At 68.6% G+C, this 24,849-nt stretch overlaps 5 protein-coding genes and 1 long non-coding RNA gene across 7 annotated transcripts; 3 read left to right on the top strand and 3 right to left on the bottom strand.

Annotated features, from left to right (window-relative positions):
• Positions 1-3,543: 3,543 nt before the first annotated feature.
• LOC116490327 (membrane-spanning 4-domains subfamily A member 12-like) lies at positions 3,544-6,046 on the bottom strand. 2 transcript variants are annotated; one of them, XM_032189411.1, is made up of 7 exons: positions 5,900-6,046; positions 5,376-5,495; positions 5,175-5,231; positions 4,662-4,793; positions 4,183-4,296; positions 4,028-4,111; positions 3,544-3,922 (listed from the first exon to the last, which is right to left on the bottom strand). In XM_032189411.1, exons 1-7 carry the CDS (start codon positions 5,987-5,989, stop codon positions 3,902-3,904), a joined length of 618 nt encoding a protein of 205 aa, XP_032045302.1. In that variant the 5' UTR covers positions 5,990-6,046; the 3' UTR covers positions 3,544-3,901. The 2 variants fall into 2 exon arrangements, with proteins under 2 accessions (XP_032045302.1, XP_032045303.1); XM_032189412.1 differs by lacking the exon at positions 3,544-3,922 and having other exon boundaries at positions 4,044-4,111; positions 4,183-4,289.
• A 1,145-nt stretch (positions 6,047-7,191) lies between these two features.
• Positions 7,192-7,628, bottom strand: LOC116490235. The gene is made up of 2 exons (XR_004253350.1): positions 7,514-7,628; positions 7,192-7,438 (listed from the first exon to the last, which is right to left on the bottom strand). It is a non-coding gene; the product is annotated as an uncharacterized LOC116490235 (long non-coding RNA).
• Positions 7,629-10,341: 2,713 nt separating this feature from the next.
• Positions 10,342-12,361, top strand: CBLIF (cobalamin binding intrinsic factor). Its single transcript, XM_032187946.1, has 8 exons — positions 10,342-10,423; positions 10,544-10,723; positions 10,887-11,030; positions 11,126-11,269; positions 11,345-11,749; positions 11,838-11,982; positions 12,064-12,182; positions 12,271-12,361. Exons 1-8 carry the CDS (start codon positions 10,342-10,344, stop codon positions 12,330-12,332), a joined length of 1,281 nt encoding a protein of 426 aa, XP_032043837.1. The 3' UTR covers positions 12,333-12,361.
• Positions 12,362-13,571: 1,210 nt separating this feature from the next.
• Positions 13,572-14,942, top strand: MRPL16 (mitochondrial ribosomal protein L16). Its single transcript, XM_032188743.1, has 4 exons — positions 13,572-13,639; positions 13,978-14,040; positions 14,124-14,272; positions 14,415-14,942. The coding sequence occupies exons 1-4, from the start codon at positions 13,597-13,599 to the stop codon at positions 14,898-14,900; spliced, it is 741 nt and encodes a 246-aa protein (XP_032044634.1). The 5' UTR covers positions 13,572-13,596; the 3' UTR covers positions 14,901-14,942.
• A 102-nt stretch (positions 14,943-15,044) lies between these two features.
• On the bottom strand, positions 15,045-18,437 carry STX3 (syntaxin 3). Its single transcript, XM_032188394.1, has 11 exons — positions 18,391-18,437; positions 17,657-17,737; positions 17,483-17,582; positions 17,329-17,403; positions 17,173-17,240; positions 16,338-16,446; positions 16,141-16,214; positions 15,913-16,047; positions 15,597-15,707; positions 15,393-15,493; positions 15,045-15,323 (listed from the first exon to the last, which is right to left on the bottom strand). The coding sequence occupies exons 1-10, from the start codon at positions 18,418-18,420 to the stop codon at positions 15,416-15,418; spliced, it is 861 nt and encodes a 286-aa protein (XP_032044285.1). The 5' UTR covers positions 18,421-18,437; the 3' UTR covers positions 15,045-15,323; positions 15,393-15,415.
• Positions 18,438-19,515: 1,078 nt separating this feature from the next.
• PATL1 (PAT1 homolog 1, processing body mRNA decay factor) lies at positions 19,516-24,493 on the top strand. Its single transcript, XM_032188392.1, has 17 exons — positions 19,516-19,530; positions 19,702-19,813; positions 19,912-20,201; positions 20,834-21,028; positions 21,111-21,212; positions 21,318-21,407; positions 21,548-21,762; positions 21,837-21,926; positions 22,098-22,281; positions 22,491-22,614; positions 22,704-22,801; positions 22,885-22,944; positions 23,031-23,179; positions 23,382-23,541; positions 23,838-23,993; positions 24,119-24,210; positions 24,301-24,493. Exons 1-17 carry the CDS (start codon positions 19,516-19,518, stop codon positions 24,452-24,454), a joined length of 2,286 nt encoding a protein of 761 aa, XP_032044283.1. The 3' UTR covers positions 24,455-24,493.
• The last annotated feature ends 356 nt before the right edge of the window (positions 24,494-24,849 follow it).

The following is a 24,849-nucleotide window of genomic DNA, read 5'->3' on the forward strand; positions in this document are numbered from 1 at the left end:
GTAGGATGGGGTCCTGGGGACACCCCGTGGTACAGCCCTGCCCCACACCTCGCTCCAGGCTCGCCTTGCTGCTCCTGCCAGCGGTCCCGGTCCCCCCAGGGGTTTGCAGGAGCAGAAGCTGGCCGGGGAGCGTGGCCCCGCTGCCCTTTGCTCCCCACAGGAAGTTTGTTCATGGAAATCCCGTCAGGCCCCTCTTGCTCAATGAGGGGGCTTTGCCAACAGGAGGGACAGAGGCTGCGAAACCCACACACGTGTGAGCCCGAGGTGGGCACCCCCGCATGGGGCTCGGCGTGCTCCAAGCCCTGCCCAGGCTGCCTCCTGCCCACGGGCCCTCGGCTCATCAGCGCTGTAATCAGCCACCCACCAGAGCCCCGTCTGCCTGCCCCGGGGCAGCACCTAAGGCTGCCAGTCACCCGTCCCAAGTATTTGGCTCCTCGGGCAGCTCCTTACAGCTGCTGTGAGGTGTCCAGCCCCGGTGCTTTCCTCACGGGGGAAAAAAGGAGTGAAACAGGGCACGGTGCAGACATCGCAAACCCCGTCAGTCCACGGAGGCGCTCAAAGAGCTCCCCTGCTGCCCTTTCGTGTTTTTCAGGGTTCTCCTTCCCTCCCGGATGCCCTGATCCCGCGGGCCTGTCCCCGCTGACAGCAGCCCACCCGCAGGCGCGAGCTGGGGGGCTCGCTCCCCTTCCGAAGGGAGAGGGGATGCGGTTGTTTCCGCTAGGAAATGAGAGCTCAGCCTGGGAACGCAGCCACTGCACATGGCGAGAACTCCCGGGGGGCAGCTGGGGGGCCCCTTCCTCCCTCCTCGGGCCACCGGCTTCTGGCTCTGCCAGAAAACAGCCGCTTCCTCCCCGGCTGGAGGAGCAGCCGGGGTGGGGGGGACCCTGCTGCTGGCAAATCAGTGCCCGTGGGACGAGCAGAAAGCGGGCACCCACCCCGTTCCCTCACCCTCTCCTGCAGGCAAAGCACAGACACAGCCCCCCAGCTGGGTCCTGCCCCCTGTGACAGGCACAGGGAAGGTTTGGGGGGCAGTGGGATGCGTGGGAGCACTTCCCAAGGCCGTTTTGTGGTGTTTCAAGCTGCCGGGCCATGGTGAAATACACCTGAGCTGAGCACGGCCACCGGGCACACGCCCTGATGTGGGAATCTGCACAATCTCCAGCCTCGGCGCTCCCTCCGGGGCTCTCCGCAGCACGGCTCCAGCAGGCGGTGTTTGGGGCAGCTTTCTGAAGTGCCTTTTTCTTTGCTTTGGCCCTAGAGGGAGCTGGGACGCTTGCTCTGGTCTTGCTCAGCTTCCTCGGGCGGCCGAAGGCAGCGCTGGGCTGGGAGCCCACAGGGATCAAGGGGGACGGGGACACCGGCGTCTGGGCAGCCCCCTCGTGGTGCCCCCACGGGCACGGAGGGACCGGCAGCTCCCCAACTCGCCGCTGGGTTTGCAGAGACCCCAGGGCAAGGCTGCTCTGCCACACAGCCCCACAGGGCTTTATTTTCTTCCGGGGACATTTCCAAAGGTTTCCATGCCTGCCAGGGAAGATGCCCGGGTCTGGAAGCTCCCCACAGCGAGCCAGGCTGCGTCTCACCTCGAGCTGCAGCTTTCCAGGAGAAACACGGGGACGGAGGAGTTTCAGCCTGCTGGCTGTGCTCCTGACAGCTCTGAGCGCTCGGTTTGTGCCGGTGAGGAGGTGACACCGACGCTGATGCGCTTGTGCTGGCTGCACGCCCGCCGTGGCGGCACCCGGGAGGGCACGCCACAGCCCCCGTGGAAATGCCCAGATCCCGCTGTTAGCCTTGGAGCAGGCGTGGTGTCCTCCACCGGGAGCAGCGGCTCGTGTTCCCAGCCGAAACCGCCCGCTACGGTGGATTTCCTCCCAAATCCACGTTTTCAGGCTCCTAAAGCATTCCTGGAGTTTCAGCCTTTCGGCCGGAAACAGCCGTGACCACGCTCGGCCCAGCAGCAGGACTCGCTTAAGTGCCTTAAAACCCCGTTTCTGAAGGGGGGTGGGGGGAGCCGTGGAGAAAGCGCGCTTCCCTTTCTAAATAAAGCCAGGTCCAGCTGGGGATGGCAGGGGCCCAAGCTAGGATGTTACAATTTATTTTGGAAACCGGTGCCAGAGGAGGTGAAGCCTTGGAGCGCCTGGCTGAGCAGATGCAGGGAGGTGGCAAGCCCTGGGCGCCGCAGCCGGCCAGCCCCCATCTGCCTCGCCGCTGTGACACGGCGACGTTGTTAAAGCCGGGATTTGCTCTCCCGACAGCTGGAAATCCTTCCCCCGCCGCCCCGCCTCCCCCCAGGCTCCTGGGGGGAGCGCAGGGACGCAGCCTGGGGGGCGCGGGTGCTGGGGAGCCCCCCCACGCCGAGCCGGCGCCTCGGCCAGCCTCCTTCCCAGCCAAACCCCTGCCTCTTCCAAGGAAAACAGAGCGTGAGGGTAATTGCTTTTCACAGAAAGTTTCTGCTTCCTGTGAAAGACTTTATATCCCCATAAAAATACCGATAGTCAATATTTGCCTTCTCTTCCAAGCCCGTGTTTTCTGGCAGGGCCGTTACGGCACCGGCTCCTTAATGAGAAAGCCACGTTTTCTGGGGCAGGCTCCAGCTAACAAAAGAGCTGGCTTTTATCTCCGCCTGTCCCTGGGAAGACGGAGCAGCCCCGGTGTTTTCACAGCAGACACGTGCTGCTCCGCGCTCCCCGTGCTGACATTGGCCCCGGACACTGAGCCGTGGAGGGGCCGTGCCCTGCAGACCCCTCAGACTTCCCCCACTGCTAACCTAGGACCCCCCCCCGGCCCTAAAAAGCAAGGGCAGCCCCCTCCTCCAGGCTTGGCTGATCCCCGAGGGCCCTTTCCCTCCAGCAGGGACCCCAAAGAGCAGCTCCTGCCTCGTGCACGTGGACACGGATCCCCTGTGTACTCAGCCCCCTGGAACCTGCTGCTCGCTGTCCCAACCCCACAACCTTCCCCCACCTCCCTCCCCAGGGGTTTTCAAGTCTGCAAAATCCCCAGAAGAGCCTTAAAACATATATTCCTGCCCAAAAAGCTGCCCCGTGTTGTTGTTGTGTCAATGCCCAGAGAGCGGGGAAGGGGCACCCTACAGCTCAGCCCAGTGCAGGGGGGGATGTGTGGGGACCCCATGGGACAGGGTGAGGGTGGTGGCCACAGGTTCCCAAAAATGCCGGCACGGAGCTGTGTGGACGGAGGGGCTCGTGCCTCAGGAGGAGCCAGAGTTTAATGCACTGTGACCGCAGCGCGAGCGGTGAGAGCCTCCCCTTCCGCGCTGCCTCCCTTCTCTGGGGCTTTTCCTCCCGAACCGGCTCATTATTTTTTCAGAGCTGGGAACAGAAATAACTGACAGCAAGTGAATAATCCATGAGGTTCTGGCTGAGCGGTGTGAGCACGGGGAGGGGTTGCTGAAACAAGAAGGAAAACACAGAACTCAACCCAAAACCGCTCCTGAGCTGTGGCACGGCTCCGGCTCCTCACCTGACGGCCAGCAGCTGCCACGGGGCAGCCCCCGGGCTGAGAAACCCCCCCAAAAGAAGCAGAGCCAGGCCCGGCCTCAGCATTTATTTCCAAGACACAACAAAGCCGGAGCAATACGAGCCCGGCTGCTGCACAGCCTCCAAGATAGCAGCGGCACTGCTGCCCTCAGGGGGTCCAGGCCCCCAGCCCCAATGCGCAGAGCCCCCAGAGCAGCCAGCGGGCACGAGCAGCCCCCCATAAGGGCGAGCCAGGGGCAGGGGTGAACCGAGAGTCACCAGCAGGCAGGAGGGAGGGGGGCAAGCTCAGCGGTGGGGCCGGGGGCTACCAGCACACCCCAGCCCACCAGGAGGGGGATGCTCCAGCTTCAGGTGGCTTCGGGGGCACCAGGGGACCCAGTGCCACTCTCAGGGACATCCTCAGGGCCTGATTACACTTCAGGGGCGACCAGCTGCAAAATAGAGAAGCACAGGGAGATGGGTGCCACTCAAGGGTAAGGGGGGGACCCCCAGCACCTGAGGGGGCTGGGGACCCCCTCTGCGGGCCCCTCGGTCACCTCGGTGTAGCTGGGTGGCTGCGGCAGCTCTGCCGGTGGCACAGCCAAGTCTGGCCGTGTGGCACTGGGCACGATCAGCATGGCCTGGGGAGGGATAGAAAAGGGTCAGCGCTCAGCCCCGCAGGGGTTGAACCCCCACGCTTCGCCCCCCTTACCTCGTTGGAGCTCAGGCGGGTCGCCCGGCACCAGAAATTGGCGGTGGCCACAGCAATGCAGAACTCCAGGATGGTGAAGATGAGCAGCACGATGGAGATGCCGTTCCCTGCGAGCTCCAGGGTGGGGAAAGCACCATCAGCAGACCCCAGGCTCAGCAGGGCAGACCCCACCCCGCATTTCAGGGCCAAGGGTTTTCCCCCTCCCCATCTCCCCCTGGTCCCAAACGCAGCAGCTGAGCCTTCGTGGGCACCAAGGTTTTGCTCTGTGCCCTTTGCCTTGCTACTTTCACGGTGCACAGATGGAACCGGGCACTTCCAGGGTGCCTGACCCCACCGGGTGGGCAGCACCAGCCCTGGGCTCCCCAAGGGGGCTGGGAAAGAGCCCCCATGGCTCAGGAACAAAGGCAGGGAGAGGGTCCCCAGGAGGCTGGGTGCCACCCAGGTGGGGGATGTTGAGGCACACCTTCACCCCGGCTTACCAGGACGAGGTAGCTGTAGTAGTCGAAGCCAGAGCGGTACAGCCCGTTCAGGTTGAGGTCAACGATGAAGGCGACGATGCCCAGCAGCGCGAAGATGGCGCTGATGACGTTCATGGCCTGGCTGCCTTTCACCTGAGGGTGCGGGGAGGCTTTGGGGCTGGCAGCGAGCCCCTCCACCCCAAGCCCACAGCCCCCAGTAACGGCTCTGAGCCGGCCCCAGCATCACCCCGAGCCACCCCCAGATCTCCCAGCGCTGGCACCGGGACCCCGGCACCCCCCGAGCCCCCCAGCGGCTCTGCTGACACAGCAAAAAGGGCTGGTTTCCAGCCCAGCCGGGTGCTTTTTTTCTTTCCCCTTGCCCATCATCCTTCCCTCAAATAGCTCATTTACAGAAATAGCCTCAGCACCGCTTCCAAACGGGGACACGGCTTCGCCCCAGCGGGGTTCGCCCTTGCTCGTGCCGCTTCCCCCCCCCTCCCCCTTCCCCAAAATCGGGGCTGGGGGCACACTCACCGCGCATTCCGTGGGGCTCTTCTCTGCCCCGATGGAGAGGCAGCCCGAGATGATGAACTGCACCGGGAGAGAGGGGGCGGTCAGCTGCTGCCCCCCCGGCCCCACACAACGCCCCCACAGCACAGGCATGCCCCCCGACCCCATCCCGGTCCCCAGACGGAGGGGGGGCAGGGCAGGCAGCCCCCTCCCCGCGCTACGCACGGACACGCCGCCCAGGAAGGGGATCTCGCCGATGACGAAGACCGAGGTGTAGACGTTGGTGAGCGTGGTCAGGACGATCCCGAAGCCGATGTGCATGAAGCCGGTCATGATCTGGATGGTCTGAGCGGGGCGGGGGGGGTAAGGGCCATATCCCCATTCCCCTGGGGCAGCCCCACAGCTCGGGGTGGGGGCAGAAATTGGCTTCAGCCCCATGGCAGAGCTCAAACCCCACAGGAGGGGAGGGGGTCTGGAACCCGCAGACCCCGCACAGGGCAGTGCAAGGCATAGGGGGGGTAGGCAAAGAGCACACACACCTCACCCCCACCCCAAATTGACTCCTCGGTGCTGGGGGGGGGGGGGATGTCCCCGTGCCCCCCCACACACACTCGGGGTCTGGCAGCACCCACAGGGACCCAGCCCCCCGGGGATGCTGAGGGAGGGGAACTGGGGAGGCGCAGCGAGGATAGGGAGGGGAGAAGGAAGGGGGCGAGCAGCGCAGCCCCCCCCCCCCGGTTCCAACTCACCCCCATCACCCGGTTCTTGCCCTTGGGGAGGGTCTCGGCCGTGTACATGACGGCGCGGCTCCCCAGCCGCAGCGTCCCCATCCCCTGCATGGAGGCGGCAGGGGCAGAGCGGCCACCGGAGCCCCCCCGCCTCCATCTACACCCCCCGAATCCCCGTGCCCCCCCCTCCCCGGCCGTCCTCCCCCCCCCTCCCGCACCGACGGGCGCCGATTGGAGCGGCCCCGTGATGTCAGGGGCGGCCCCGGGGGTGTGGGGGGGGTCTGGCAAGAGGGGGGGGGGGGGCGTCCCGGTGCCCGGACCCTCCTACCGGAGGGGTACCCAGCGCCCGAGTGCCCCCCCGGTCCCCCCTCCCACCCTACCCACGCGTGGGCTGTGATGGGCACGATAAAGCCGGGACCCCCCCCCCCCTCCCCGCATCGCAGCCCCCATCGCGCTGTTTACAACTCAAAAGGGAGAGAGGGGAAAAAAAAAATAGAAAATAAAAAGCCCTGCAGCGAGTTCCTGGAAGAAGGCTCCATCAAGGGCCATTAGGCGCAGGAACGTCTCCTCCCCTGGGCACCGCGCAGAGCCGAGCCCCCCCCAGCCAGTGCTGCCGGGGGGGGCTAGAGCAGGAGCAGCCCCCCCGCACCCCCAGCCCAGCTGGAGCCCCCCGAACCCCCGCACCACAGCCCCCAGTGGGTGCCAGCTCTGCCCCCGGTTGCTGGAGTAGCCCCCGGAGCGAGGGCAGAGCTGGCATCACCCCAAATCCCCCCCCAGTGCCCCCCGCAGCAGCTGTGTTGACCCAGCCGGTCACGAGCACCAGTACGTCCCAGTACATCCCAGTGCCAGCTCCTCTCCCCCTGGCCCAGGGCCACCGTATGGCCTCGCCCTTGGGCTCCCGCTGTTTTGATCCTTCTCCGGGGCACCCTGCCAGGAGCGGGAGCCGAGGGCTGGGCTGCAGGGGAGCAAACAGCCGCTCACTAATTAAACATCCCGCATTCCTTGACCCGGCAGCCCTCACCTTGCTGTTGAGCAACAGCAGCCCCCCAAACCGCGTCCCCTAATGGGGACACGACCCAAAACTCACCCCTTCCCCACCAGAAGCCCCCTGTCTGCCCCTGGCACCGGCTGGAGCACCCCCAGCCAAGGGATGCCTCCTCTTTGGGTGCATTTTTGGACAACGCAGAGGGAAGCAAAGAAAGCTGCGAGCCCCCAGCACAGCGGGCAGCATGGGGTGCCCACCGGGACACTTGGGGGCACCAGGACAAGCCCCAGCACCCAGGGACACCCCCAAGACACCCCACAGCAATCCATCTCCATTCCACCTTTATTTCCAAAGCAGGCAGGCTCACGCAGCAGCAGGGTCCCCCGGAGGAGCCTGGGCACCCTCAGCACCCGTAGGGGCCATGGCCACGGCACGGGGCTCCCCTGGTGCCACCGCCTGGCGCCGGCTGCGGTAGCGCCGCGCGGAGCAGTAGCAGCCCAGCGCGCCCACGGCGGCGAGGACGGAGCCCATGGCCACCATCACCAGCGTGGTGGCAGGAACGGGGAGCGCTGGCCCTGCGGGGACAAGCCAGGAGGTGAGGGGGCACAGAGGGGGAACCCCGCACCCCACGGCGGGCCCCCCGCACTCACCTGAGTCCCTCTGGTCCCCGCGCAGCACCGGGGCCGAGGGGCGGCTCGGCAGGGCTGTGCCAGGCTGCGGTGCCGTGGGCGAGCCGGGCAATGCCGAGAGCAGCCGCAGGCGGAGGCTGGCTGCACCCAGCAGTCCTGCAGGGAGATGCCGTGGGCAGCGCTGCGCTCACGGCACCAGCACCATCCCGTACCCCCAGCTCTTACCTGTGCCATCATCCTGCCGCCGCCGCCGGCCCCTGCAGCCACCCGGGGAGCCGCAGCAGGAGCAGTCGGCACCGTCCGGGGAGCGCCAGGCGGCTGCTGAGGGGTCGTAGGAGCAGGTCTTGCTGCCACCGGCCCCCGCCACCGCTGCCCGCAGGTGACAGCGGAGGAAGATCTGCGGGGACAGGCATCCTCCTGCCAGAACTGCCCCACAGGGGACCCCGCCATCCATCCCCGCACCCCCAGCACGCACCTGGGGGCTGGAGGCGTTGGGGAAGAGGAAGGAGTCCAGCTGGAAGCGCAGTGCGCCGTCCCTGCGCTGCGGGAGGAACCGCGAGCGGCCCAGCCGCCCATCCAGCAGGCACCTGGGGGGGGACACGGAGGGGACAAGGTGGGCACGGCTGCCCCCTCAGCGTGGGGCACGGCGTTACGCACACCCCCATCCATCCCCAAACTCACCCACCATCCCCAATGAGCTGGTACGACACCGGCGACGCCGCGCCAGGGCTGGCCACGCACTCATCCACGAAGACTCGGAGGGGCAGGCGCGTATCGGCGGCCACTGACGCCTGGATGTTGATCAGCTCGCCCAGCACGAAGGTGGGCAGGGGCAAGCGGGAGGTCCAGGACCCTGGGGACAGGCAGGTGTGGGTGCCTGCTGCCACCCCCCGGGTGCCACAGGGCCCTGGGGCTGCAGCACTCACGGTCGTACGCGTCCAGGGCGAAGCGCAGGCGTCTCCGGTGGGCGATGGTGGAGCCGAAGGGGACCCAGGTGGGCTGCACGGCCCCCGAGGAAGCGCTGCCCCTCCTGCAAGGCAGCACCCTGCAGCGGGGCGGGCGGCACACCAGGAGCAGGGCTCCTGGGGCAGGCAGGGCGCTGTGCTCACCTGGGGTAGCGGCACTCCACGGGGACGGAGAAGGGAGCGGGGCGAGCCGCAGGGCCCGCAGCCAGCGGGCGGTAGCGGAGGAGGTTGGTGTAGCGGATGGTGTCCGGGAGGAGCTGCGGGAACCACGAGATGCAGGGCCAGAGGTGTCAGCCGGCTCAGTGCAGTGTCCCCTCCCTGCTCCCAGCACCCATTTTTGGGGGAGCAAAGCTTTACCCGCCCTGCTGCACCCACCCCAAACCCCGAGCCATGCTTCCACCCAGGCACAAGCACCCCAGCCCTCCAGGCTCTGCTGGGATCCGCTCCTCAGGGAGCTCCCCTGCAGGTTGAGGAGCCAACGCGCTCACCTGGCGTGACTCCCTTCCCACAGCTCCCTTCCCACAGCTCCCAGCCCTCCCATGGGGGCACAAATCCCTCCAGACACCCCAAACGCCTCCACTGTGGACACATGGAGGTACCATTCCCATGCCCTCACCTGCAGGATGGTCCCACAGGCTGTGAGGGGGTGCTCCAGCCAGTACCTGTCCCCATCAGCACCGGTCACACCGCAGCCAGAGCCCAGCCACAGCTCCCTGAAGGCTCCAGCCCCCAGCAGCCCGGCCGGCACCCCCACCGAGAGCCGCCTGCTGCCACAGCGCACCTGGACTGGGGTGGGACAGGGAATGAACTGGGGGGACACAGCACAGAGGGACCAGGAGACCCCCCATTTACAGCCAGAGAAGGGATCCCCACGGAGCTGTGGTGCCCCAGAGCCTCTCCCTAGGAGGAGGAGGGGATGCAGGGCTCCTACTGAGGCTTCCCTCGCTCCCAACACAGCCCCCCAGCTACAGCCCTTAACACAAACCCACCCTGGAGGGGGAGAAAAACAACGTGGGGCACAGCCACCACAAACAGGGGCACCCCCTCGCCTCTTACCCAGGGCATCCCATGCCCGGGCTGTGGTCAGGAGGAGGAGCAGGAGCCACCCTTGGGTCTCCATCACAGCAGGGAGGAGGGAGGATGGGTGGGGGGGGCCCCTGGGGGCTTTTACACCTGGCCCGATGCCGGCTGCCCCAATGGGAGGGCGGGTGGTCCCCGCCGCCCCCTGCACCCAGCTGCGCCCCATCACTGCCTGCCTCTGGCCCCACTCCTGCCCCTACCCCTGCTCCCCCTGGTCCCTCCCTGTCCCCGGGTGGCGATGCACAAGGGGGACAGTCCCCTGCTACACCTGTACCAATGTCTCCACGGCTCAGAGCCATGCCATGGGACACCCGGGAGGGGTTGGTGACCCCACCACCTCCTCAGTGGCTCCCCGGCAGCACCCAGCTTTCTCCCTGGCGGCAGAGGGTGATCTGCACGCACCGGAAGGGTCATTTTGGGGCCAGTTTGAGGGGCAAGGGGTCATGGCACAGGCATATCAGGTAGGGCTGGTGCCAGGCACGGTGTTGGTGTCAGTGCCAGGCACGGTGTCGGTGCCAGGCACGGTCCCAGTGCCAGCTGGGCTCGGCCCAAACCTGTTGAGCTGGTCCCAGCCCCGTCCAGCCCAGCCCAGCCCCATCCTGCCGCACCACAGGCCAGCTGGTATCCTTGAAGCACCCTTGGGTGCCCGTGCCAAGCCTGCAGATAAGCCACTAGGTGCTTGGTGGTGCCAGGACAGCGGGAGGGCGCAAAAGGTCCCCCCTCTCCATTGGAGACAGCTTAAAAAGAGAGAGGGCGCGGCGAGGGACAGGCACGGCGCGGACTGCTGGCCCTGAGGACGGGAGGATGCTCAGCGCAGCTCTCAGCATTGGGGTGCTGCTGGCCCTGCTGGGCAGGGGGGCGGCAGGCACGGCTCCCCAGGGCTGTGGTGAGTGCCAGACCCCCCCCGGGGACGCTCGCCGGTGGAGGGAGCGGGGGCCAAGCCCGGCAGGGAGGGCGCGGGGTCTCGGGCAACGTCCCAGCGAGCCCCCGCTCCCTCTCGCCCCAGACATCCCGCCCCAGGAGCTCACCCGGATGCTGCAGATCCTGGAGAGATCGGTGGCAGAGTCCGAGGTGCCGAACCCCAGCGTGCTGCTGGCCTTCAACCTGGCCGGGGCCACCGGCAGCAACGCCCGGCAGGAGCTGCTCAAGAAGATCCAGGAGGACGCGGTGAACAGAGCACAGAAAGGTAGGGGGGGGCTCGGGGGGCAGCCCTGCACCCCGCCACCCCCGCTGGCACCGGAGCTGTGGGGCCGGCTGTTTTCCCCCTACCGGCGGCAGCTCGGCCCCTCTGGGGTCGGGGTCCCTGCTTTGGGCACCCCGCACGCCCCGGCTGCTTTCTGTCCCCACAGACATGTCCTCGGGCCAAGTGGCCTTGTACACCCTCGCCCTCCTCTCCTCCTGCCGCGATCCCCAGCACGTCGAGTCACACAGGCTCAGCGTCAACCTGAGCCGAGTCCTGGACCAGAAGACCCGCAAGGAGGTGGCCAGACTGGGTACGGGGGCTGAGGAGGGCAGGGGGCGGCGCAGGGACCCCACTCCCCGCCCCGTGCCGCCCCTCCGTGGGCTCACGGCACCCCGCTGCTTGCAGAGAAGGACGGCGTCCCGCTCACCACCCTGTACAGCGTGGGCCTGGACGTGCTGGCGCTGTGCTTGGCGAGGACGGGTGACTACGAACAGGACGCCATCCTCCTGGCCAAGCAGCTGCTGAGCCCCGGCAGCCAGATCGACGTGGGTAAGGGTCCCCCCAGCCCCGTGCTCCCGGTGGCTCTGCCCCCGCCGAGCGGGCGGTGACACCGGCACCGTGCAGACACCCAGGCCGTGATGGCGCTGGCGCTGGAGTGCGTGTACGACCGGACGAAGCTCCCTGACACACGGGACCTGCTACAAGAGGCCTTGGAGGAGGTGTCCAAGGGCTTCCTCGACAAGCAGGCGGAAGGGAAGGGCGTGATCGGGAACATCTACAGCACGTCGCTGGCCATGCAGGTGCTGGAAACCGCCAGCAAGTTCTACGCCCCACGGGAGTGGGACTGTGCCCAGGCTTTCTCTGCCGTCTACAGCCACCAGCTGCAGCAGCCCATGGCTGTAGCCCAAGCGGTGCCGGCCCTGGTGCACAAACCCTACCTCGACGCTGCCAGCCTGGACTGCAGCGTCGTCACCGTCACCATCCCGCAGCTGGCCCTGTCCCCAAGCCAGGCCACGACAGCTCAGGAAGGTACTGACCCCCCCCAGCCCCACGGGACGACGCTGTGGCTCTGCTGCAGCCCCCAGCCCACCCCTCTGCCCCCCTCTGCACCCCTCAGGGCCCCCGATCACGGTGCACTACACCATCACCAACAACCTGAAGGGAAAGCCCTTCCAATTCTCCACCACTGTGAGCGTCCCGGCCGGCTCCACGCTGCTGGCCGTGCTGCAGGCAGCTGAAAAAGCCGATCCCAAGGATTTCAGGTGAGCGCTGGGGGCAGTGGGCGCTGCTGCCAACACCCTCCCCCCTCTGGCCCCGATCCCACCGCCCGGCCTCGCCCACAGCTTCGAGACGGAGGCGACGTCGTGGGGCCCCATGGTGGTGTCCATCCATGGGCTGGCGGGCAGCGAGAAGGACAGAACCTTCTGGGAGTTCTTCAGCGGCGCCGACTCGCTGCAGGAAGGTGGGCAGCAGCCGGGGGGGTGCCCGGCGGGGGGCCGTGCCGGGGAGGAGCCCGGTGGCTTGGCCTCACGCCTGTGCTCCCCCCACAGGGGTCGGCACCTACAAGCCGCAGGATGGGGAGCACATCCGGGCCGTCTTCAGCACCTACTGATGCCGCCGAGCGGCACCGCGGCGTCAATAAAGAGCCATTTGCAGCACAACTCTCTCTGCATCCCCTTATGGCTGCGCCTCGTGGTCTCTCTCCCCTCAGCGGGGGCAGTGGGATGGGGATGGGGCCCCTCGGGGGAGCGGGGTACAGGAGGAGGCTATGCCGGGGGCCCTGTGGGCTAGGCAGTGTAGTGGGTTTATGTGAAAAGGTTTTGGTAGCAGGGGGCTACAGGGGGGGTTTCTGTGAGAAGGATCTAGAAGCTGCCCCATGTTTGGGAAGGGCCCCATTGTTTTCCAGATCTGAGCCAATAAGCGATGTTGTTTGTGTCTCTGTGAGAGCATATTTAAGACAGGGAAAAAAAACGCTGCGCCACACAGCAGCTGGGAGAGTGAGAGGAGTGAGGAACAGCCTTGCAGGCGACAAGGTCAGTGTAGAAGGAGGGGGAGAGGTGCTCCAGGCGCCGGAGCAGAAGTCCCCTGCGGCCTGTGGTGAGGACCATGGTGAAGCAGGATGTCCCCCTGCAGCCCATGGAGTACCACGGTGGAGCAGGGTTCCACGCTGCAGCCCCTGGAGGAGCCCACGCAGGAGCAGGTGACCTGGCAGGAGCTGCTGCCCGTAGGGGAGCCAGGTCGGAGCAGTTTTCTCCTGAGGGATGGACCCCGTGGTACAGACCCATATCTGGAGCAGGTCTGAAAGAGCTGCTGCCTGTGGGAAGCCCACGCCGGATCAGTTCATCAAGGACTGCATCCCGTGGGTGGGACCCCACAGCACAGGGGACGAGAGTGACCGAGAAGGAGCGGCAGAGAAGAAGTGCTGTAGACTGACCATAACCCCCATTCCCCGTTCCCCTGCGCCGCTCGGGGGGAGGAGGTGGAAAAGGGTGGATGGGGGGGGGAAGGTGCTTTTGTTTTTTTTTTCCTTTGTTTTCTCACTTCTCTCGCTTGTTAGTTGTAGGCAATAAATCTTACTATCTCCTTATGCCGAGTCTGTTTTGCCCGTTACAATAATTATTGCGTGATTTTCTCGTCCTTATCTCAATCCTTGAGCCCTTTTCACATATTTTCTCCCCATTCCTCTTTGAGGAGGGGGAGTGAGAGAGCGGCTGTGGTGGAGCTCGGCTGCCCACTCGAGCGGAACCACGACAGCCGGAACCTAAGTGCCGCGGCTGGCCGAGCAGGGAAAGGGGACGGACCGGCGGAAGTGCGCCCCGCCGGGCGGCTCAGGGGGACGGACCCGGATGGCGGCGCCCTGAGGGGCACTTCCGGCCATGGGGTGGTGGCGGCTGGCGCGGCCCGCGGCGGCCGGAGGAGGTCGGGGGGGACCGGGGGGCACCGGGAGGGACTGGGGGGTGACCGAGAGGGGCCGGGGGGGGCCAGGAGGGGACTGGGGGGGCGGGAGGGCACCGGGAGGGACTGGGAGGGGCCGGGAGGGGGGCCGGGGAGGACCGGGAGGGACCGGGGGGACAGAGAATGACCGGGGGGGGGGGGGGCCGGGAGTGGCCGGGGGAGGCTGGGGGGGAACCTTAGGGGGCCGGGGGGGATTGTGGGGGTCGGGGGGAGGCTGTGGGGGGCCGGGCGGGGCCCTCCCGGGGCTGCCGGTACACGCGGCCCCCCCCCCGGTGCCCGCTGTGACCCCGCTGTGCCCGCAGGTGCCGCCGGCGCCGCTCCCCGTGCGGCCCTCAGGAGCTGGGCGATGCCCCCGGACTACAGCGGTAAGGGCTGGCGGGGGGCGGGGGCGGGTGGCAGGGCCCGGTGGCCGGTGCCGGGTGTCGCGGTGAGCCCCGTGTCCCCGTAGGGGTGACGCTGCCCGAGAGGCCGAAGCTGAAGTTCATGGAGAAGGTGCCGGCCGTGCCCAAGGTGCGGCGGGAGCCACGGCGGCTGCGGGACATCCGAGGACCCTCCCGGGAGGCCACCGAGCTGACGCAGGGGCAGTACGGGATCCTGGTGAGCAACGGGGCCGGCAGCCGGGGGACGTCACCGTGAGGCTGCTGCCCCCCGGAGAGGGGGGAAGGCGGAGGGGGAATGCGGGGGGCACCGGTGTGACGCAGCCCCCGGCGGCTGCCCCTCAGCGTGCGCCCTCCCGCAGGCGCTGGGGGGCGGCTACCTGCACTGGGGGCACTTTGAGATGATCCGGCTGACCATCGGGCGCTGCATGGACCCCAAAACCATGTTCGCCATCTGGCGCGTGCCCGCCCCCCGCAAGGCGGTGACGAAGAAGAGCCTGGGGCACCGCATGGGGGGCGGCAAGGGCCCCATCGACCACTACGTGACGGCGGTGAAGAGCGGGCGGCTGGTGGTGGAGGTGGGCGGGCGCTGCGAGTTCGAGGAGGTGGAGCCCTTCCTCACGCAGGTGGCCAGGAAGCTGCCCTTCCCCGCCGTCCCCGTCAGCCGCCGCAGCCTGCAGGAGATGCGGCGGGAGGAGGAGGAGAGGAGGCTCAACAACCAGAACCCCTGGACCTTCGAGCGCGTGGTGGCCGCCAACATGCTGGGCATGCGCAAGTACCTCAGCCCCCGCGACCTGGAGCTGAAGGGACGCTACTGGGGCAAGCACTTCCTGAGGCACAGGGTGTAGGCAGCGGGCGGGGATGGGAATAAAACCTTTTTTGAGAACGTACGGCGGCTGCTACGGCTCCTGGAGGCTCGCGCGTGGGGATGGGACAGCGGGAGGTGGCTGACGTGTGACCCCAGACAGCACCCCGGGGCAGGGCGTGGGCGATGTCTTTATTCAGAAGGAGGGGCCCGGTGCGGGTGCGGCACGTCTGAAGAGTGGCGACGCGGAGGGGTGGCCGCGGGCGAGCTCCAAGCGAGAGGAGAGGGGAGCAGAGCCTCCTCCTGCCGCCGCACGGGGCTGAGCCCTGCGGCAGGGGGGAGCGGGAGCAGGGCAGGCGACCTGCACTCCTCCGGGCTGCGGTGGGACGGCGTCCGTGGGGCTTGGCAGGCGGCTCCCAGGGCTGGAGCCGCGGGCGGGATCATCCGGGCAGGAGGGGGAAGCCACCTGCTGGGGGGGGGGGAGCGGGGGAGGTGGCTGTCCCCACCCGGGGAGGGCTGCCACCACCCCTGTCACCTGCAGGCAGCGTGCGGGGCCGCTCAGGCGAAGATGCTCCCGATGCTGGCGGCCAGGATGATGGCGAGGATAATGCAGCAGATCATGATCATGATCTTCTTCTGCGTGGGGGGGGAGAGAGCGGCGCTGAGGGGGGCGAGGGGCGGGAGGGGGGTCCAGGAGCGAGGCGGGGAGGAGGGCGCCGTGGCCGCCGCTCCATCTCACCCTCCTGGCCTCGCTCTGGTACTTCACGGCCTTCTTGGTGTCGGCCACGGCGCGCTCCACGAAGCCCACGGACTGGTCCATGTTGTTCTCGATGCGGTCGATCATGGCTCCCTGCGGGGCGGGGGGCAGCAGAAAGAAGGGGGGGGGGAAGCACAGCGCGGCTCCTCGCGTGGCTGGGGGCACGGGGCGCGCTCCCGGGGGGAATAGGGACGCTGCCCTCTCCCCGGGGACTCCCGCAGGGGTCCCTGCCCGTCCCCGTCCTGTCCCACGTCCCACCCAGGTCCCCGGTGCCCCCCCGGCCCCCCCCGCGCCGTGCCTGGTTCTCCACCAGCATGGCGATGTCGACGAACATGTCGTGCAGCTCCTTGATGCTGCTCTCCAGCCGCACGATGTCCTTGTGCCGCCCCTCGATCTCGCTCAGCGCCTGCTTCGAGATCTGCGAGTCCACGATCTGCGGGGAAATTTTGGGGAGGGGGTCAAGGGGGGGGCAGGCCCAGCCCCCCTGCGTCCCCCCCCGTGTCCCTCCGTGTCCCCCCGGGCTCACCCCCGAGGTGAAGATGGCGGGGTTCCCGCTCTCCAGCATCTCCTCCAGCTCCTCGTCCGTCGTGTTCTTGCCGGCTGCGCGGGGTCAGGGCCACCACAGGCTGCGCCCGGGCCACCAAAAAAGGGGGCGGGGCGTGTGGGAGAGGCCCCGCCCAGTTTTTTTTTGGGTGGGGGGGAGGTAGGGGAAGGGGCACGCACTGATCTCCAGCTGGCGCTGGATCCGGCCCTTGCTGCGCTCTCGGAAGTCGACCTGCGCCTCGTTGTACTTGGTCATCACGTCGACGAACTTCCGAGACAGGACCGAGTGCTGTGGGCGGGACGGCGGGACAGGGACATCGGGACGGGGACGTCGGGACGGGGACGTCGGGACGGGGACGTCGGGACGGGGACACCGCGGGGGTGGCGTGTCCCGCCCCAAGGGATGGGAGTGGGGGCACTGGGAGGGGGGTGTGGAGATGGGGACGCCTTGGGCATGGTGCCTCCCAGCCGCAGGGAACAAGAAGTAGGGGCGGGGACGGGGACGTTGGGACGGGGATGTCGGGATGGGGACGTTGGGATGGGGACGCTGGAATAGGGACACTGCAGGTGTGGGCAGCACCAAGAGTTCAGGATGGGGACATTGGAGTGGGGACATTGGGATGGGAAGAGCCTGGGTATGGTGCGTGCCACCCCAGGGAACATGACTGAATGGGAGCATGGGGATGGGGACATCGGGATGGGAATATTGGGATGGGGACACCTGGGGCACAGCGTGTCCCAGCCCAGGGAATGTGACTGAATGCCAAGGATGGGGATGGGGACACCGGGACGGGGACATTGGGACGGGGACACCCTGCCCACGGCACGTCCCAGCGGCAAGGACCAGCACCACGGACAGGGCCACGAGGCTGGGGACGCCCACGGGCAGCGGGGACAGGAACCAGAGACGTGGATCCGGGGCCACCCAGGCAGGGCCCGTCCCCAGACGTGAGCCCAGCGCCCGGGGGGTGACACCCCACCCCCGGGGGACAGGGACGGTGCCACGGGGCCTCACCTGGGACTTGCGTATGCGCAGGTCGGCGGAGGAGCGCTCCTCATCCTGCTCGATGTTCCTCTCCATGCCTGCCAGCAGCGAGACCCCCCCACATCCATCAGGGCACCGTGCGCCCCCCCGGGGACCCCCCCTTGTGCCGGGGCCGCGGCCGCTCACTCTTCAGCTTGTTCCGCACGCTGTTGGCCATCTTCTTGATGTCGGCCGTGAGCTGCTCCAGCTCGTCTTTGGTCTCTGCGGGGACAGCAGGGCCCTGTTTGTTTGTTTTTTTTTTTGGGGGGGGACCACGCACGCACAGAGCCCCCCCACTCACTCTGCTCGGGGATGGGGGCCGAGAGGATGACGCTGTAGAGCTTCTTGGCCTCCTCCACGTTCTCCGAGATCTTGTCGATGTTCTGCCGGGTCTCCTCGATCTTTTTTGGGGGGGTGTCAGGTTGGCAGCCCCCTCCCCACCCCCAAATCTCCCCCCCCCCAGCCCCCCCAGCACCTCGGCGAAGAACTCGTCCATGAAGGCCGTGTTGTCCACGGCGATCTCCAGCTCGTCGGCATCGTCCTCTGCATCCTGCTTCTGGGGGGGAGCACCGGGGGGGCGCTCAGGGCACCCCGGGGACACCCCGAGGCGGGTTGGGGACACGGGGAGGGGACACGGGGGACCCCGAGCGGGGAGGGGAGGGGAAGGGGTGTCTGGGTGCCATCGGTGTGGGGCGCACAGCGGGCCGGGGGGATTAACGGGTACACAGCGAGGGGACGGGGACGGGGCAGGGTCCTGGGGCACCCCGGTACGGGGCCCTACAGCACGGGGGCTCCCCGAGGAGGCCTCCACCCCCCCCCCCCGACCCCCCCCACCCGGCGCTGTCCCCGCTGGGGTAAAAATAACACTAATCCCCCCGCGCCCTCCCCAGCCCCTGATCCCGGGCGCTGGCTCCGTAATCCCCGCTAAATCCCGGCCCCACGGGGGGGGGCAGCTCGCCGTAGGGAGGGGCGGCGCCCCCAGACCCCCGCCACGCAGCGTGGGCCGTGGGACCCCACTCGTGCCCCGCACCCACTCGGGAACCGGGGGGCTCAGCCCCATTCATCCCCCCCTCTCCCCCCCGTGCTCCACCGTGGGGGCAGCGCGCGCCGTCCGGGGGACGCCCCCCTCTCTCCCCCGTGTCCCCCCCCACGCGTGTCGCCCCGCTCCCCACGCGTGTCCCCCCCGGCGCGTCCCCGCGGGTCGCCCACCGCCCGCAGCTGCTCCAGCCGGTCCTTCATGCTGCCCGCGGGCCGCCGCCGCCCCGCATCGGCCCCGCCGCCCCCCGGTCCCGGCCCCGCGTTAATCCCCGCTGACGGGCACGGCGGCGGCGCACCGGGGCAGGGACGAGGCGGAGCCGCCCCCACCCGCGCCCGGGGGTGGCCCCGCGACGTGGCGCGGGCACGCGGGGGGGAAGCGAGGGCGTCGGGACCGAGAGGGGGGCGGCAGCACACGGGGGGGGGCACGGCTGGGGACACGGGACACGTCCAGGGGGGCAAGGATGGGGACAGGGGACACGTCCAGGGGACACAGCTGGGGATGGGGACACGTCCAGGGGGCAGGGCTGGGGATGGGAACACGTCTAGGGGACAGTGACACGTCCAGGGGATATGGCTGAGGGGACTCATCCAGTGTATGGGGCCACGGCTGCGTAGGGGGACACGTCGAGGGGATGTGGCTGGGGACTGGGACACGGTGGGAGATTGCTGGTGGGAAGGGGTGACACCAGTGGGGACATGGCTGGGGGTAAGGGACACGTCGAGGGGACAGGGCTGGTAGGGCACGTCTGGGGATGGGGCCGCGGCTGAGTATGGGGACACGTCGAGGGGACAGGGCTGGGGCAGGGGACACGGTGGGAGATTGCTGGTGGGCAGGGGTGACGTGAGCGGGGTCACAGCTGTGGGTAAGGGACACGTCGAGGGGACAGGACTGGGGTGCACGTCCAGGGTACGGGGCAATGGCTGCGTATGGGGCCACGTCGAGGGGACACATCCAGGGGCCGGGGCTGTGCAGCCGGAGCTGGGCTGCGAGGCGGGGCCATCCTGGGCACGGCGTGGCGGTGGGGGGGAGAAGGCGACCGCGCAGGCAGCACGGCGGGGGGGCCGCCGGTACGGCCCCGGGCGGCGAGGCGCAAAGCGGCGGCGGCCCCTTTAAGAGCAGCCCGGCGGGGCGGGGCCCCTTTAAGGCTTCCCGGCGGGCGGGGCTGCTCACGGCGCACGCGCCCGCGGCGGGTGACGTCATGCGCGTGCGCCCGCAGCGGCGCATGCGCGGCGGGGCCGGAGCGGGCCGCGCGGAGCCTGCGGGCGGGGGGCGCCGCCGCCGCCTCCGCCGCCGCCATGTTCCGGTACCCGGTGAGCGGGGGGCGGGCGGAGGGGACGGGGCGGGCCGGCGGGGCCGGGCTGGGGCCGGCGGGGCTGGGTTTGGGCCCGGGGGTGGGTTGGGGGCTGGTCCCGGTGCCGGTGCGGGTCCCGGTGCGGGTCCCGGTGCCGGTCCCGGCGCGCTGAGCCGTGCCGCCGCCGCAGTCCCCGGAGGAGTGCCCGCTGGACGAGGAGGAGGACGGCTTCCAGGCGCTGGGCGAGGAGGACGAGGACATCGACCAGTTCAACGATGACACCTTCGGGGCCGGCGCCGTCGGTGAGCGCTGCCCCGCTCCCTGCCCCTCTCCCGGTGTCCCCCCCCCCCTCCATGCCCCCTCCGGCCGCTCACCGCCTCCCGGTTTCCCCCCGCCGCAGACGACGACTGGCAGGAGGCCCACGAGCGGCTGGCGGAGCTGGAGGAGAAGCCGCGGGGCGCGGGGCAGCGAGCCCTGCCGGGCGGCGAGGACGCCGAGCTGCTGGGCGAGCCCGAGGACACGCTGGCGGAGCGGCTGACGCGGCTGGTGATCGACAGCGAGCTGGAGGACCCGGCCATCATGAGGGCCGTGCACACCAGGGCCCCCGGCACGCAGCCCGCCCCGCTCAACACGGGGATCTGGGACGGCCCCGCCGTGCTGCGGCGCATCCGCGGGCCGCTGCTCGCTCAGGTATGGTGGGGGGGGGCCCTCCCGGCTGCTCTAGGGGTAGAGCTGCTGGAGGATGCTCGGGGAAGGGTTGGGGAGAGGCTGAGGTCTCTTGGTTTGTTCAGCTCACGAGGGGAGCAGAGGGGCAGGCGCTGAGCTCTGCTCTCTGGGGACAGCGACAGGACCCGAGGGGACGGCATGGAGCTGGGACAGGGGAGGGTCAGGCTGGGGGTTAGGGAAAGGTTCTGCACCCAGAGGGTGGTCGGGCACTGGGGCAGGCTCCCCAGGGATGTGGTCACAGCACTGCCAGAGTTCAAGAAGCCTCTGGGCGATGCTCCCAGAGAGAGGGTTGATCCCCAGTGGTGTCGGTGCTCAAGGTTTAGGAACGTCGGTTTCTCCCAGTACTGGTCATTTTGGTCACCAGTCACTTAAGAGGTAGGGTTTTAAGTGCTGCATGCCCAGCCCTCCCCCTGCTCTCCAGGAATGCCAGCTGTGGGGTCTCTGACACCGGGAAAGCGTGCTGGGACGTGGAGGAGCTCGGCACCCATTGTGCTTCCCCAGCGCCAAAAAGCCTGTGCAGATGTGGCAGCGACTTGCCACCGTGTTCGGCCCCGGGACTCTTATCTCTGGGGCTTTTCCTCCGTTTCCACTCGCAGGAGATGCCGTCGGTGTCCGTGCTGGACTACGCCCTGCCCCAGAGACCCCCGCAGGCTCGGGAGGAAGAGAGGGACCCCTCTGAGCGGGCGCTGCCCCGCCGCTCGTCCTCCCCCGTCATCGGCAGCCCCCCTGTGCGAGCGGTCCCCATCGGCACCCCTCCCAAGCAGGCGGCCGTGCCCAGTTTCAACCAGCAGGTACCTCCCCGGGGCCCGGTGCTGGCTGCGGGCTGCTGCGTGAGGAGCCAGCAGCCGAAACGTGTTGTCTCCCTGCTCCTAGATCCTGTGCCCGAAGCCCGTGCACATCCGGGCCGGCATGCAGCAGCGCTACCCCGCTCCCTACGGCGAGAGGATGTCCCCCAACCAGCTCTGCAACGTACCGGTACCGGGATGCCCCTCGCTCCTCCCCGCCGCCCTTCCGAGCACCCTGGCTGCCTCGCCGTGCCAGGGCTGTGACCGGCGGCCCCGCTCCCTTCTTTTCCCTCAGAACTCCTCCCTGCTGGGCCACCCGTTCCCCCACAGCGTCTCTCCCGTCCTCACCCACCTGCAGAGAGCGCAGCTGCTCGGAGGAGCCCAGGTATTGCCCCGCTTGCTGCCCTCCTTGCCCCGCTGTCTTCCTCTTCACACCTCCCCAGGAGCCAGCCCCGTGCTGGCCGTGGCCACCAGCCCTTTCCTTCCCCCCCCCGGGGCTGATTAACGCTCCCTCCTCCCCGCCAGGCCGGCCGAATGTCTCCCAGCCAGTTTGCCCGAGTCTCAGGCCTCGTCGGGAGCCCGCTGCCCTCCGTCAACCCCAAGCTGCTGCAGGGCAGAGTGGGGCAGATGATGTCTCCAGCCGGCGGCTTTCGTGCCTTCTTCGGGGCTGCCCCAGCTCCGCCGCCCCCATCGCAGCCGCAGCCCCCTCCAGGCCCCGCGTCCCACCTGCAGGGCTTGAGGTAGGCGCCGTGCCCCTTTCCCCCGGGGCCACGCGCCTGCCCCGTGCTCACCCCAAGCCCTGGGCTCCCCGCAGGCCCCAGCCGCAGATGTTCCGGCCGGACACGACCCACCTGCACCCCCAGCACCGCCGGCTCCTGCACCAGCGGCAGCAGCAGAACCGAAAGTGAGCAGCGGGGGTGGGCAGGAGCGCGGGGAGAGGGGGCTGCCCGGCACCGGGGGGGGCATCCCCCCTGCTCCGGGGGGCCCCGTGCTGCCGGGGCTAGCCTGTGCACCGCTCTCTGTCCCTTCCTGTAGCTCCTGTGTGCTCACGGGTGCCCTTCTTGCCTCCTGCCAGCCAGCACCGCAGCCTCAACGGCTCGGTGGGGGACCGAGGGGGCCACCGGGGCAGCCACCAGGAGCAGGCACGCAAAGACCCCTACGCCAACCTCATGCTGCAGCGGGAGAAGGACTGGGTGTCCAAGATCCAGATGATGCAGCTGCAGAGCACTGACCCCTACCTGGATGATTATTACTACCAGGTACGGGCGAGGCGAGCGGCAGGGAGGGCGCAGGAATCATCCTAACCCTGTGGAAAACGGGGGCTGAGGAGCGACCTTGAGCTCCTCGAGGAGGACGTGAGCATCTCCTCACATCCTGGGAGGAGGATGGAGCACAGGCTGGGGAGTGTTTTTGAGGAGTACTGCTGTGTTTTTGGGGTCCCAACCTCTCCGCTCCCCCCCCTCCTCAGAACTACTTCCAGAAGCTGGAAAAATTGGCAGCGGCTGAGGAAGTCCACGGGGACGGCCCCAAGAAGGAGCGCACCAAACTCATCACCCCTCAGGTGGCCAAGCTGGAGCACGCCTACAAACCAGGTCAGCGCCCCCTTCCCGGGGCCCCCCCGGCTCTGCGGGGAGGGCGAGCGGCGTGCTGACCCCTCCCCACGCCCCTCCTGCCCCTGCAGTGCAGTTCGAGGGCTCGCTCGGGAAGCTGACGGTGTCCAGCGTGAACAACCCGCGGAAGATGATCGACGCGGTGGTGACCTCCCGCGGCGAGGATGACGTGAGTCCTGCGCCCTGCTGCGGGTCAGGCCCCCCGCGGGGGGAGCTGCCGCATGCTGACCTGCTCCCCGTCCCTCCCGGCAGGAGACGAAGGAGAAGCAGGTCCGGGACAAGCGGCGCCAGACGCTCGTCACCATCGAGAAGGTGAGCGGCACGTCCTGCGTCCTGCCCCTCCCGCGGGGCTGGTTCCTTCAGCCCCTGCCCCCCGTCGATCGCCGTCTCTCCCGCAGACCTACAGCCTCCTCCTGGACGTGGAGGACTACGAGCGACGCTACCTCCTGAGCCTGGAAGGCGAGCGGCCGGCCCTGATGGGCGAGAGGAAGCAGAAGATCTGCGACATGTACGACAATCTGCGGGGCAAGGCGCCCGGGCAGGAGAGGTGAGCAAACAGAGAGGCTGCAGCCCGTGGGCGCTCGCAGCAGCTGGTGCTGCTTCTAATCATGCAGGCGGGATGGATGCGGGGGTGTCACTGCTCTCCCCGTCCCTGTTTTTATTTCCTGTGGTGTCGGGGCGCCTCTGGGAAGCCCCCGGGAGCGCTCTGGCACGCCGCTGAGTCAGCTCCTTCCTCCCCTCTGTGGCAGGCCGAGCGATGACCACTTCATGCAGATCATGTGCATCCGGAAAGGAAAGCGCCTGGTGGCACGCATCCTCCCCTTCCTGTCCCCCGAGCAAGCGGCCGACGTCCTCATGGCGACGGCCAGGAACCTGCCCTTCCTCATCAAGAAGGACGCTCAGGACGAGGTGACCGCACCGGGGCTGGGAGGCTTCCCCTCGTGTGGCCCCCACCCCGAGCTGGGTCTCCACGTGCCCCAGGGGTGCCAACAGCAGCTTCCTGCTCTGGGCCAGAGCTCAGGGTGAAAAGAGGGATCTGCAAAATCAGCCCCAGCTCCTTTGGCAAACGGGGGAGGCTTAAAAAGGGAAACCACAAGCCTGAATTAAAGCCTGTGCGGTTTGGGGGATATGGGGGGAGGCTGTCAGCACGCAGGGGGAGGATGCGGGGCCGGAGGGGCCTCTGACCTCTCCGCCGCTCCCCGCAGGTGCTGCCCTGCCTGCTGAGGCCCTTCTCGCACGTCCTCTACCACCTCCCCCTGGGGACTGTCACCAGCCTTGTGCAGCAGCTCACCAACCTACCTCAGAGCGCCACCGCGCCCGCGCCCACCAACCTGCACCTCGCTGCTGTGCTGCAAAACAAGGTGCGTCTCCCTGCCCGCTGCGGGGCGAGCAGCCAAGGGAGGAGCCCCGGGGCTGCCCTGCGCTGCGCGGCCCCCCCCCCAAAAATCCCTCAGGGCCCCCCTGACGCCCGCTGCTCTCCCCGCAGTTCGGCCTGTCCCTGCTCTACCTGGTGCTGAGCCGCGGGGAGGAGCTGCAGAGCTCGGACACCAGCACGGAGCTGATGCAGGACAACCAGTGGTGAGCACCGGGGGGGAACGGGGGCTGCCCGGTGCCGAGGCAGGGCCGTGCCCTCCCCGTGCGCTCAGCTGTGTCACCGTGTCCCCGCAGGACGGAGCTGATGCTGCTGGCGAGCCGGGAGCTGCTGCGGATCCCGGCGGCCGCCCTGGCCAAGCCGGTGTCCCCCCCCTCCAACCTGCTCTCCCTCTTCTCTCGCTACGTCGACCAGCAGAAGCTCAACCTGCTGGAGACAAAGCTGCAGTGAGCTGACCGGCGGCACCCCCGGGGGGCACCGGCACCGGGGCCCCCCGCGGCTCCTCGGCACCGGGGCGGCCGGGCGGCTCCCCCGCTGCCCCCGGTGCGGCTGGGGAGCCCGGCCCCGGGAGCCCCCCGGCCGCCCCCGCGCCTCTTTGCACACTCGCCTCGTCTTCCCCGCCACCCCCTCCTCCCCCCGGTGCGCGCGCGGGGCTCGTACCGGCACGCGGAGCATTTGCACAGCCGGGGCCCCGCGGCCGCGCTCCCCCCGGTGCCCGGTGCCCGCCGCCGGGGCCGGGGCTCTGCCGGTTGCGCCCCGGCACCGTTTGTAACTTTCCATTTTTATAAGGATGTAAATAAAGAGCCTTGTGTACTGCCGCCTGCCCTCCGGTCCCGGTCCCGGTC

This window comes from Aythya fuligula, chromosome 5 (assembly GCF_009819795.1).
Source record: "Aythya fuligula isolate bAytFul2 chromosome 5, bAytFul2.pri, whole genome shotgun sequence".
NCBI lineage: Eukaryota > Metazoa > Chordata > Aves > Anseriformes > Anatidae > Aythya > Aythya fuligula.

What these genes read in the sequence shown, in the direction of transcription:
- LOC116490327 (XM_032189411.1), bottom strand. Translation starts at nt 5,989, where the DNA reads ATGCAGGGGATGGGGACGCTGCGGCTGGGGAGCCGCGCCGTCATGTAC. An exon ending in AGAGCCCCACGGAATGCGCG is followed by an intron (nt 4,794 to 5,174) that starts GTGAGTGTGCCC and finishes CCGCACCCTCAG; the next exon opens with GTGAAAGGCAGCCAGGCCAT. An exon ending in AGCCACCCAGCTACACCGAG is followed by an intron (nt 3,923 to 4,027) that starts GTGACCGAGGGG and finishes TCTATTTTGCAG; the next exon opens with CTGGTCGCCCCTGAAGTGTA.
- CBLIF (XM_032187946.1), top strand. Translation starts at nt 10,342, where the DNA reads ATGCTCAGCGCAGCTCTCAGCATTGGGGTGCTGCTGGCCCTGCTGGGC. An exon ending in CACGGCTCCCCAGGGCTGTG is followed by an intron (nt 10,424 to 10,543) that starts GTGAGTGCCAGA and finishes CTCTCGCCCCAG; the next exon opens with ACATCCCGCCCCAGGAGCTC. An exon ending in GGTGAACAGAGCACAGAAAG is followed by an intron (nt 10,724 to 10,886) that starts GTAGGGGGGGGC and finishes CTGTCCCCACAG; the next exon opens with ACATGTCCTCGGGCCAAGTG.
- MRPL16 (XM_032188743.1), top strand. Translation starts at nt 13,597, where the DNA reads ATGGGGTGGTGGCGGCTGGCGCGGCCCGCGGCGGCCGGAGGAG. An exon ending in GATGCCCCCGGACTACAGCG is followed by an intron (nt 14,041 to 14,123) that starts GTAAGGGCTGGC and finishes GTGTCCCCGTAG; the next exon opens with GGGTGACGCTGCCCGAGAGG. An exon ending in AGGGGCAGTACGGGATCCTG is followed by an intron (nt 14,273 to 14,414) that starts GTGAGCAACGGG and finishes GCCCTCCCGCAG; the next exon opens with GCGCTGGGGGGCGGCTACCT.
- STX3 (XM_032188394.1), bottom strand. Translation starts at nt 18,420, where the DNA reads ATGAAGGACCGGCTGGAGCAGCTGCGGGCG. An exon ending in CCAGCGCCAGCTGGAGATCA is followed by an intron (nt 16,215 to 16,337) that starts GTGCGTGCCCCT and finishes GACCCCGCGCAG; the next exon opens with CCGGCAAGAACACGACGGAC. An exon ending in CCGCCATCTTCACCTCGGGG is followed by an intron (nt 16,048 to 16,140) that starts GTGAGCCCGGGG and finishes ATTTCCCCGCAG; the next exon opens with ATCGTGGACTCGCAGATCTC.
- PATL1 (XM_032188392.1), top strand. An exon ending in CGGCAGCAGCAGAACCGAAA is followed by an intron (nt 21,927 to 22,097) that starts GTGAGCAGCGGG and finishes GCCTCCTGCCAG; the next exon opens with CCAGCACCGCAGCCTCAACG. An exon ending in CCTCCCGCGGCGAGGATGAC is followed by an intron (nt 22,802 to 22,884) that starts GTGAGTCCTGCG and finishes CCCTCCCGGCAG; the next exon opens with GAGACGAAGGAGAAGCAGGT.